At 38.8% G+C, this 12,101-nt stretch overlaps 1 protein-coding gene across 6 annotated transcripts in view; it reads left to right on the top strand.

Moving 5' to 3' along the window:
• SATB2 (SATB homeobox 2) overlaps window positions 1-10,884 on the top strand; it is a 288,684-nt gene extending 277,800 nt beyond the window's left edge. For all 6 annotated transcript variants that reach the window (XM_049106485.1, XM_049106488.1, XM_049106487.1 and 3 more), the window contains one exon: window positions 7,717-10,884. In XM_049106485.1, coding sequence (XP_048962442.1) covers window positions 7,717-8,178 — 462 coding nt within the window. In that variant the 3' untranslated portion in view covers window positions 8,179-10,884. The remainder of the gene's footprint in view (window positions 1-7,716) is intronic.
• Window positions 10,885-12,101: the final 1,217 nt, after the last annotated feature.

Genomic DNA, 12,101 nt, shown 5'->3' with positions numbered 1-12,101 from the left:
AACTGTTCGAAACAATTGTTCTCATTGCCTGTTAAATATATTTTCTCAGGACTTTTAGTGGAAGAATGCTTTCCTTTTGGGGATCAACTATTTTACATTCTGTTGTTATAGGTGAGGTAAATTAAACAAATAAAAATAATTCTGGTATTAACACAAAATAAATATAGACAAAAGTCATCTTGTCCATGTTCTCATCTCCTACTGATGAGCATTACCATTTAGGACCTGAAGTTCTGGATGAAGCTCGGCCCTCAGGGTAAGGCTTGTCACAGAGATGCGCATGCATCCACCTGGGAAACTTGTTTTAACCTATTCCCACACTGAATCAGCCACCCTCTACAGTCACCTTTCTAATAATTTCTCATTTTGTCTATGTAAGAAAGACCACAAAGTCTTGGCTTATTATAAGTAATCCAGTTCACCCCATAATGATACAGTGAATTATATACTTTCCTGAATTTAATCATTCAAGATCTCACTTCCTTCCCTGCAGGCAAAAACCATTATATTTTACACATGGCTCCCAGCTGGTTTTCATTGAGGCCTTCAAAATCTATTTGAACACTGAGAGGTTTAAGAAGAGCTGCTTTATCTCTCTTAGTCTACTTTTGTCATGGTACCATTTTGTCCTTGTGTTTTCAAAATTTTCAGTTTTGAAGGCAGAGAAACATGTGCCGGTATCATGGTTGTGCTTTGTCACTGGGCAAGGAAGTTTGGGGTTTTATTTTGAAGTTGATGTCTCTTTTGAATATATTTACAACTTCTATTTCTTCATCACTATCTTTATGTCCATTTATATATGTGTATATCGTATTTCAGCCCAAAGAGATTTCAGCAATAAGGAATTTATTATTAGACTTTTAACTTTCTATTTGTTTATATCCTATCCATAACTTATTCATCAACATTTAATTGTTAGAGATAGGACTACATATTAGAAAGTTTTGTAAATTAATAGGTTCAATTATGATAGACACCCCATAAGTATTTGATAAACCAACACTTTATTTATTTATTTATTTATTTATTTATTTATTTATTTATTTATTCTCTTAAGCTGTGGTTGTCTTCAACATAATTCCTTCCAGACATGATAAAAGCACCTCTGATAAAGAAGGCAGCCATCAGTTAAATGTAAATTAACTGTTCTCTTGAGGATAGAAATACCAGTGCATTCTTCTGGTTGTTGTTATGATAGTGTTGCCATTTGGATACTCTGTTTAAAGTCCAGTGATGTACTAGGAACTGAGTTTTTCTTATTGAGTATGTGACTATATGAACATCTCTCTTTTCTCTACTAATAGTGGCAGTTTCAAGCCCTCCTATATTTCTGGCTAAATCAGATTATGAGTGCGGACCCACTGTGAGGGCTTTTCATCACATTGATACTCGAATGCCAGGGCCCAACATACTCTGGCTTTGGCGACCTCACAGTTGTCATTTCTCTTGAGCATAGAGCTGTTCAACACTACTTTCTGTGATGGTGGAAGTGCGCTGCCCCGTATGGTATTGCACAATGTGATAATCAAGCATGTGAAATGTGGCTAATATAACTGAGGAAACTAAGTTTTGTTTCTAGTTTTAATTAATCTAACAAAATGTAAATAGGAGCACCTGGGTGGCTCAGCCAGCTAAGCGTCTGCATTTGCCTCAAGTGATGATCCCGGGGTCTTGGGATTGAGCCTCTCATCAGACTCCCTGCTTAGCGGGAGTCTGCTTCTCCCTCTCTATCTGCCTTTCCCCCAGCTCATGCTCCCTCTCTCTCTCTCTCTCTCTTAAATAAATAAATAAATAAAATCTTTTAAAAAAAAATTAGAAAAACCCCTTTAAATAGCCACATGTAGCTAGTAGCTGCTGTCCTGGGTGGTGCAGCTCTAACATGCTGCCTTCCTTGATGTTCTTGAAATATACCAAATATATTCCTCCCTACTATGTTTTTGCTTGCTGTTTCCTTTGCCTGGAATGCTCTTCTTCATGGCTTGTTCCTCACTTCCTTCAGACCTCTGCTCAAGTGCTGCCTCCTTCAGGAGTCTTCCTTGAGTGACTGCATCTAAACCCCAGTTCTCCTTTTGCATTTCTCAATTTTTTTTGCTTATATTTGTTACTACCTGATATTTTATTTATGGTCTGTCATCTCAAAGTCTAGAGACTTGGTTCATTCTCCTTATGTAATCTTGCTCATAGAAAGCAGGAGAACATAATGTTTAAGAGCATGGGATTTAAAATTAGGCAGATATGTGTTTAGAATACCAGTTCTAAATTACCTCTATTCTCCTTGAACTCCAGTTTTCTCGTCCTAAAATGGGGGCAAAAATATCTACCTGCAGGATTACTGTGACAATAAATAAAATTAAGTAAAATTAACATTTTTTAGCATTTAAACCAGTGTTTAGCGCATAAACTTTACATGAATGCTACCATCTGTTACTACTTCTACTACTACTAGTACCACCACCACTATTATCATTGAAGCTACTGAGACATTTCAGTGCTATGAACACTAGTTGTCATGGTGAAAAATTGACAAGAAAAGCTATAAAACTCTTTGTAGAAATTATTAGAGATGAATTGTTGACTAAATTTAGTTGTGATGGAAGAAAAAATCTAAATCTAGAGCTAGTAGGATGAATGATCAGGCTTCAGTTTGCAAGGGTCAGAAGTAAAGGGATGGATGGTGATCTTTACAGAACAATATATCCTGTTATTTGGGAAAAATCACGTGAAGAGAGATGGTGGGCATTATGAATAGAAAAGGTCAACTTGGGCCTATTTTCAAAAAGAGGAAAAAGGTTGAGGCTGGAAAGTTTGTGGACTTGGGCAGGGTTTTTTTTTTTTTTTTTTTTTTTTTAATGTAATGTAATTATCTAGGAAAGTGCTCCATTCACCTTAACTTAAAGAAAAACCCCAGAAGACAATAATCTGGTTGTGTGAAGAACTCGTTAGAAAAGAACATATATCTTGATTCAGTTGGCAGGGCATTCTCTGTTCTTGGTTGAAGTAATTGTAAATTTTGTAGTTAAAGAAAAAAACAAACAGAAAACATTAGCCAGAAAATAGATGCCTGGATTGTCAAATAAGCGGCGGAACAGGAATGACTTAAAGGTCCGTCCAACAGGAATCAATGGCCTAGCCTCACACTTAAGTTACTAAGCGTACTTGGTTGGAACAGGAGCCAGACTTGATTCATCTACTTAACCAACAAGGAATTTTGAGCATTTCTGAGAAATTCAAACAGGAAAACTAAAGTTCAGTTAAATGGGAATTCAGAACCCTATCCTATGAAGACGAGCCTAGAAGAATTGACATTATTTACTTAAGATGTAAGAAAATGAAGAAAAGTTTCTGCCATCTAGATGGGAAGATCTTAAGACCAGGTTGTATTCATCGCCCTGCCCTGTCTCCAAAAGACCACCCGTAAGCATCTTAGGCTCTACTTTTGTTCAGCTGGTAGGGAGCACTGCGAGACATTAAGAATTCCTTAATTATCATGATACTAAGCCAATGCACAATTGGTTGTGAGGAAATCTATGTTGTGGTTTCGTTTTTTCTTTCTAAAAAATTGTCTAGAGACAATAAACAACTTTCTGCCTGGAGTAATTAGAACATTTGGGGGAGAACGCAGATCCTTGGACAGAACTTGGGGAGTCTTTTTGTCTCAGGTCTTTGGCATATTGTGGTTGAAAGGGAATCGCAGCCAATGTGGCTGTGTGGCTGAGAAACCTCAGGCAGGCCCTTTGGTACCTTGGAAGGCCGTTGACTTTAGAGCTGCTCATTCGGTCATTCTCTGTTTTGACTGCGCTCTCCTTACCTGCTCCGAGATGCTCAAAATGTCACCTAACCTTCTTCCTGGAGATATTGTCACGCCACCCAACTCACCATATAGAGCACTGTCTGACCAGAAATAAACATTTCTCTTTGTAGGATATTTCATTTGCTGTTACTTCTCTGAGAAACATCTCTTCTCCAGTGATGGGCAGTAACATTACCGTTGTCCCTTGGAAAACCTACTTTCTCCCACCGAAACAGCTCCCTATTTGTTTATGTATTTATTTTTTTAAAGATTTCATTGATTTATTAGAGACAGAGAAGCAGAGACACAGGCAGAGGGAGAAGCAGGCCCCATGCAGGGAGCCCGACGTGGGACTCGATCCCGGGTCTCCAGGATCAGGCCTGGGCTGAAGGCGGCGCTAAACCGCTGAGCCGCCGGGGCTGCCCCAGCTCCCTGTTTAATAATCTCCGATGTAAAGGGCTTTCCCGAGCCAGTGCCTATTTCCAGGCTATTCTTGATCCAAATAGTACCTTCCTGAGCAACCATGAGGACCAAGTAGGCTCATGTGTGGAGCTGTCAGCGCTGCCTGGCCCAGCGTCCAGCAAGCGGCAGCTCTTCCTGTCCTCGCCCTGCCCCTGTCCTCGCCCTGCCCCTGCCGGGTGACGGGGGAAGGGGGGGGCTTCCCTGTTGGCATGTGTCAGCACCGCCAGAGTCTGCGCAAGAGGGGCCAAGTCAGCCATCTGGTTGGACCTAGGAGAAGAACAAACCCTATCATGCAGAAAGATTATAGTAACTTCAAAGTATAGTTTTGGAAAATCTCTTTAAATCTAACCAGTGCAAAATGGAAAACCCCTAAAGAACCAATCTAATTATTTAACTAAATGGAACCATTATGCTGACTTTTACTACAGAAGGCAAGCATAATTTAGAAAATGGGGCATTTTAATTCTCTTTTGTTTTCCAATTAACGCAATTGCTCTAATAGGAGGTACTCGTGCTTGAGTGTGTATTCTTTGCGTACATATTTCACATATAATGTCAGTGTCTCACTCTGTCCCTCTCTTTCTCACCAAAGAGCAAAATTCTCACCTGTTGCCACAGTTGCTCATTTATTACAATGGTCAGGCTGCCCAGACGACGACCTCAGAGCAAATCTCTTCTGCCGTCAAAGCGCCCTGAACGGGCCCGCAGCGCAGATCTACGTTCCCTTCCGGCTATAATTAGGATGTTGGAGTAACAGAGCTCTCAATTTTTTGCTGATGCCAGCTTACCACAGCAGACCACATGAATTTACTCTTAGTTGAAAGTAGTAAAGAAAATGCCAAGAACATTCATTTTAATTGGTCAACATTATATGGACCTTTAGTGCCACCGTTTTATGGTCCTGCATTTTAGATTTCTTTCTGCCACCAGCCGTCAGCTTATTATGATGGATATTCTTATTTGCATTTGATTATCTTTTGATTATTATTTTGATTGTGATGTGATTGCCAATTATTATTTTGAAAAGTTTCATCCTCTTCAGCTTGTTACCTTGCTCAGGTAACAATTGCATGTGCGCTAATATTTAGTAAATTCCATCTAAAAGACTGACATTTTCACATTGGTAAGAAATTGTTTTTTCATCAGATGGTCCCTGGGAGTGGACTCTAGATGGTGGATTTTTTTTTTCTTAAATGCTTGCTTTGATGTTGATATTTCATAGCCAAGAAAAGAAAATGGGTCATACGGATAGTGTGTGGTAATGGTAGTAATGGTAGTGAGGATGGTGGTACCACGGATTCTTTAAGGTAACTAGACCTATTTTCTTCTGCACTGATTGCATTGATTTCCCCCTGAACTCTGGAAAATGTTTAATTTGTTGCTCTAACGTGAAAGAGACTGCATGAAATAGGAGGGAATGGTAAAAGAGAAATGTATGTTTTTTAATATGTGAACTCACTATTCTTAAAAGCTTTGGGAGGATCCAGAAAGTCAGGCACTGATCTGAGTATAGGAAATGTGGTCTTTGTCTTTGGAGCTGACATAACGCTTTTTACTGTGGACCATCACAGCAGCCTTTTAATTGTCGTAATATTGCTGCTGCTTTTTGTAAGGTGTGAGTAGTGGCAGAGGCTCCTCTGCAGGATCCAGCGATCCTCCCCCCTTGCCGTGAAGTCCCTGTCACACAGGCCTATGATGGGAGCAGGGAGGAGCAAGTTTCTATGGCAGTGTCCTCTGTATAGCTTGCTTTTTTGGGTCACATTGAAGAGGTTCATAAATAAATGTTAAAATGGGAAATTATTTCATCCAGAGAGATGATATTGAAGAAGCAGTTATGATGATCAAGAATAAGTTTGCCTAGCTAGTGTCGAATGACACAACCCAAACAATATAGTAACAAGTTTTCCTTTATTCAGGGAAAACAATCCAGGAGTTGGGGGACTGTGGTACTTCACAAACAGTGGAGCACCCTCTCTGTGGGATTTTGGGCAAGATCAAATTTTATACATCGTAAGACATGGCAACACAAACAGGGCATGATTGTCTGGGGTTGCAGATCTGACTGTATTTAGAAAGATCAAAGAACCAGAAAATAAGTGTAGAGCCCAGAGTTGGCTTGGCATTTCGGGACTGGCAGACTGGATGCACCGTGGAAGTTCAGTCTGCTGATGTAGCACCACAGCTAAGGGCAGCTCCATCTTGGGTCTAGAAATTTAAACACTAGACGTTTATTTTGTTTTGTTTTCATTTTTTAACGAGTGGGGAATATGTAGAGATAAAGGAGAAATTGTAAATTAATTACAACAACTAGAAAATCTTAATTAAGGATTAAAAAACAAATTAGGGAGTGTGTGCAAAACAGAGTATTAATAGTTTATAGTGATATTGAGGTCCATTTATGTGACTGTAGATTAGTCATTTAAAATTCCTCATTTAAGAAGGATGTTATATCTTTCAATTAGTTTGGAAGTTTTTGTATTTTTTAAAACCATTACTTAAGGATCATTATCAGGGCTGAAAGAAAATAAAAGTTCTTCCTAATTCTATGAAGTATTGATTTTTCTGGCCGAAATACCAACTATTTCTGGCTGAAATACTAACTCTATTACACTCTTAAGGGTAATTATGAGGCTGATGATAATAATTACTATCATGTATCGAATGTTTGCCCTTAGCTTGAGAGGGACAGACTACGACCCATGACCAAATCCGATCTGCCACCTGTAAATAAAGAGTTCTTAGTACACAGCCACACTCGTTTGCTTACATAGTACTTAAGGCTGCTTTCACACTACAAAGGTAGAGTTGAGTCATTGCGACAGAGACTGTGTGGCCCTGCAGAGCCTACAATATTTACTATCTGGCTCTTTACTGAAAAAGTTTGTCAACCTCTGATGTAAGGTAAGCACGATTCTTTACATACATTATGTTGCTTAATTCTTACAACATCTGTAGGAAGTCAGTGTCTGATCCTTCTTTTATAGATAATGAAATGGAGGCTAAAAGCTGTTACTGACTTGTACAGGGTCACCCAACTAAATAGAAGAGTCTGAACTTGAACCCATGAGGTCTGACTGTAGAACCTGCGGTTTCTTCTCACTGAGTCCAATTTCTTTGCCATTCGGCTTTAGAGAGGTGGCATCTCATGCTGGTTGACAGCAGGGAAGGCTCTGGAGCCAGATTGTTTGAGTGCAAATGACCTTGGGCAACAAAGGACTTTACTTCTTTGTGCCTCAGAATATAAATGTTAGCAGACTTTACTATTATCACCCCCTTGTTCTATATGAGATTCTAAATCTCCAGAAATTCTTTTCAGTTTGCAGAAAGACCCAGCTTTACAAATGGTTACAGCGGTACTCCAAAGGTAGATAGATAGACAACAACACTTCAGAGGAATGATGGCTTTTGAAAGGTGAAATCCTGAGTCAAATGTTAAATTTTTTTTTCTTTATTTTAATTATCAGGTCCTTCATAGACAGCAGTCTCAGCCAGCCAAGGAGAGTTCCCCTCCCAGAGAAGAAGCTCCTCCCCCACCTCCTCCAACTGAAGACAGTTGTGCCAAAAAGCCCCGGTCTCGCACAAAGATCTCCCTGGAAGCCCTGGGGATCCTCCAAAGCTTTATTCATGATGTGGGCCTGTATCCCGATCAGGAAGCTATCCACACGCTTTCTGCTCAGCTGGATCTCCCCAAACACACCATCATCAAGTTCTTCCAGAACCAGCGGTATCATGTGAAGCATCATGGGAAGCTCAAGGAACACCTGGGCTCCGCGGTGGACGTGGCCGAGTATAAGGACGAGGAGCTGCTGACGGAGTCCGAGGAGAACGACAGCGAGGAAGGCTCTGAGGAGATGTACAAAGTGGAGGCCGAGGAGGAAAATGCGGAAAAAAGCAAGGCCACGCCTGCTGAGATTGACCAGAGATAATGTGAACTCCTACCAGGCAAAGCAATACATCGGTCCAAGGATTTTCTGTTTTAATTTCTTTAAAAACTTTTTTTTTTTTTACTTTATTTTATTTTATTTTGGTCTTTTTTTTTTTTTTTTTTTTTTGGTCTGTTTTGTTTTTCTTACCTTTTTTGACATTTCTTTGTTGCACAGGATACACCTATAGACTGAATAAGTTCAGTATTTCCGAATCAGACATCGCCTTGGCAAAGACACTAAAAGTGTTACACTTTTACAATTGACTGGATCATAGTAATTATAATCACAGGAGACTCTGCCTTCATTATCCTTGCACTTACGGAAGAGACATCAGGCAAGTTCCAGGATGAAAAGATCTGCGAAATAAATGAAGGAAGCTACAAGTGTGTGTGTATATGTATATGTATATATCTATATATTTACATATATATATTAAATTGCATGGGACAGAGAACTTTACAATCCGAAAGAATAGACTGTGAAATGAGTTCTTAAAGAAGAGACTTGTTTATGTATTAAAAAAAAAAAAACCACTTCACAGTGAGTCGCTTTGGCTTTTTGATAAACTGCGGCCTGCTCTCAGGGTGGGGTGACTATTTTTGAATTCCTATTTATTTTCTGTGTTTGTCCCTGATTTTTTTTTTTTTTTTAATTCTATGGCTTCCTATCTGGCAGCTTGATGGGTAATTTTTGAGGTATGTATTTAACAAAATAAATCAACACTGCCAAAAAGAAAGAAGAAAGTAAAGTGGAAAAAAAAATCAGGGCACCTTAAAATGATACAAGTCAAATTGCTCTTAAGACACAATGCACACTTAAAAATGACTCGATATGTTCCGTTATTCAACTTGTCATTCCTGTAGTGAACAGATGCATTTCTGTGGAATTCCAAATGAATAAAACTGTAATTCAGTACAGAGAAAACTTGTCCTTTAAGTGCAGTCTTGATAAAATGACATTTTGACGTTGGACGTACGGAATTCATAGTATGAGCCACATTTTATTGTGAAACTTACTGTTCGTGGCTTCAAACCTTACAATTAATAAGCCTGCTCATTTAAAAGTTGTTTGTTGTTGCTGTTTTCTCTTTTTTCTTTCTTTCTTTTCTTTTTTTTTTTAATAGAAAATAGTTCAATGTAATGTTAAGTTTAGAAAAGAAGTTGCTGCCCAGTTAAAGGGGTTCCCTGTCGAATAAATCTCCATCCTTCCGTCTCCCTAAAGATGTTTCTTATTTCTGTTTCACTTGGGGCTTCCTCTTCTTCGTACACATTCCATCCACCTAACCAAATGTCTGTGGTCCCTGCCCTCCCATGCCTCATCCCTTCCCTGGTATGGCAGCCTGAACAAGAACCTGATTTTGAATCATTGCGCAGCTCCAGGCAATAGAGTAAGCGAAGCGATTTCAGTGGAATCACCTACTCGTCATAAATGGAAACATCTTCTCAGTTACCTACAGAGCAATTACCTTACGTAAAGCAGGACTAATGCCGACTGGCTGTTTAGTGGAGTGAGCATTAAAGCTGCAATCTACTATAGCTCTCCAAACCTCCTGTAGCTTCCTATCCGAAGCACCAGTAGCATTACTTCCCACTTCTTACTTACAGTAATTGCAAGAGGTGACCTCACCTTCAGGACCTAATCCATGCCTCGGCGTGGCCATCAAACAGTCCCACACGGTTGGATTTTTTTGGAGTTGTGCTCTCATGCAACCTTGTCAAAGACCTCATGCAATATCACTTTGAAAGTTATTTTCTGTTTACTACACAAACATTGTAATATAACTGTTAATACTATTTATATATTTGAAAGGTATAAAAGGTAGGAGTTAAAAAAAAAACCTCTATGTGTAGATATTAACTCAGAACTTACAATATACAGGGAGAAGACATGTTGCAATACAAGCTAATCTAGCTGCTCAGTAACCTCTGGAGTTTTTAAAGGGACATTTTCCTGTACTTTTTCAAATAACGATGTTGAAAAAATTCTCTTGACACGAGCGTCACATACCTTTGCAAAAGGATGGTGGTTTGCAGTTAGGCCCTGAGCCCGTCCTTCTGCTTCTGTAGTATGCTGCAGCTTTAATCCGAAAGTCCACGCTTGCTGCTTCCTGATCTCCGAGTTACTCTTTCCAAATTGTCTTCTTACACTGTTGCTGAAGGTCACTCTGTACATGTAATGGAAACTGATTTTGCCAAGCTCTTACAAGGTGGTTCATCTATCGATGGCATCCGCATTTGGTATCTTTTACACTTCAACCAAAAATTTATTAGGTATTTTTCAATGCTAAGTCTTGCCTTTTATTTTTTAATTTCACTGCCAAGTTTGCAGTGATTCTAAGTGAATCTGTGGGCATTTTAGCCTGTGGTCTTGCCAGATCTTTGCGAATTACAATGCATATATGTCTATTTATTCAATATCTGTCATATAATATCTATTTGGAAGAAGAAACTTTCTCTTGTAGTGCCTCTTGACAAAGCACAATTTCCCGCCTTTTTTTTTTTTTTTTTTGTGAAATGAAAAAACAAATTGTGTTTTATTGCGGTATCAACAATGTGAATAAGGATTAACATATTGTAAATGTTCTTTTTTCCATGTAAATCAACTATCTTTGTTATCACTAAGTGATAATTAATTTTTAACTTATGTGCATTGTTAGGCTGTTAGAATTTTTTGGTTGTTAAAATAAAACGCATTCAATAAATATGACTTCGTTTGTCAAGTATTTTACTGGGCATTGCCTTCTTTCCGTTTTAATTTTTCATGTGGAGTGAGACCTGGTGTCAGAAAAATCTGCTCCCCTTCTTTGAGAAATTAGGCGGCGGCACCCGCAATTACAGATGTTTGAATCCTGCACGATGCATGGAGTTAATGGTACATGTGAATGTATGTACATCTCTGTGTTTATAAACGCATGCATGCTCACATTCTGGAGCTGGCAACGAGGAGAGCCATTGAGCCAAACGTTTTGTCGTATACAAACAAAACTCAAATGTATAAAGATATATTTATGGGCTTGCTTCTTTATTTTTCTAGTGAATATTTTCTGTTTATAATTAAAAACCCACAAATGACTGCGTGTCAGGAAACTTTTGGAGCACATATGTCCATGGTTAATGGACATAATAAAAGTCTTTTATATTTAGAGCTGGGGTACCATAATGTGTGCGTAGAGGAATGCCGGAAGGATTGATGTATCTGAGAAATGTGTGAAAATGATTTTTTAGAAAGTGCTTACAATGGAAAAAATTGCTCAAAAGACTAAAGTTAATAAGGAAGGAGCAAGTGCTTAGCTTCAGAACTGGCAAAGAGAAAGTCAATTAAAAAGTGATTCTATTTTCTTTTGATATTGTAAATTGTCGTGTGTGTGTGTGTGTGTGTGTGTTACATTTGGTTGACACACAGATGTGAGTTTTCTTTCCTTCCTTAGTTTCACTTGCCTTTTTTTTTCTCCGTGATAGTTAACAGCTCACAGACCATGTAGATAGGTTTTACGGACAGCGTGTGGATACTGGATATTTGCAGAAAAGCAGACAGGCCCAAAGCACAGAACTCTAAAGGTTTTTAAAGAAATAGAAGAGGCCCAATACAAAGCAAAGCACGTTATTTATGCAAATGTAAATGAATTCTGTGCTTGTGCTAAAGACTTGGAAGGAAAGCATGTGTGAGATAATCTGATTTTTAGCACAAGTAACTTCTACGTGCATGAGGTTGTGTTTTTAGGGGTTAAACTTCATCATAGGTGACAAACTCAAGAGACGCTCTGCCCACTGATGGATTGGCTCCTGCCAGAAGGAGGTCTCTGTTTTCAAGAAAGAGTAAGAGGTTTCTTGACAAAATAGGTTAAGTCATTGCTTCTTGGGTTGAGTTTGTCTTTTTAATAAAAATTTTCCTTAGAGATTTTTTTCCTGTACATTGTTAATTCC

The sequence above is a fragment of the Canis lupus genome, chromosome 37, assembly GCF_003254725.2.
Source record: "Canis lupus dingo isolate Sandy chromosome 37, ASM325472v2, whole genome shotgun sequence".
Lineage (NCBI taxonomy): Eukaryota > Metazoa > Chordata > Mammalia > Carnivora > Canidae > Canis > Canis lupus.
The sequence above is the reverse complement of the archived record's forward strand: the minus strand, read 5'-3'. Positions and strand labels throughout refer to the sequence as shown.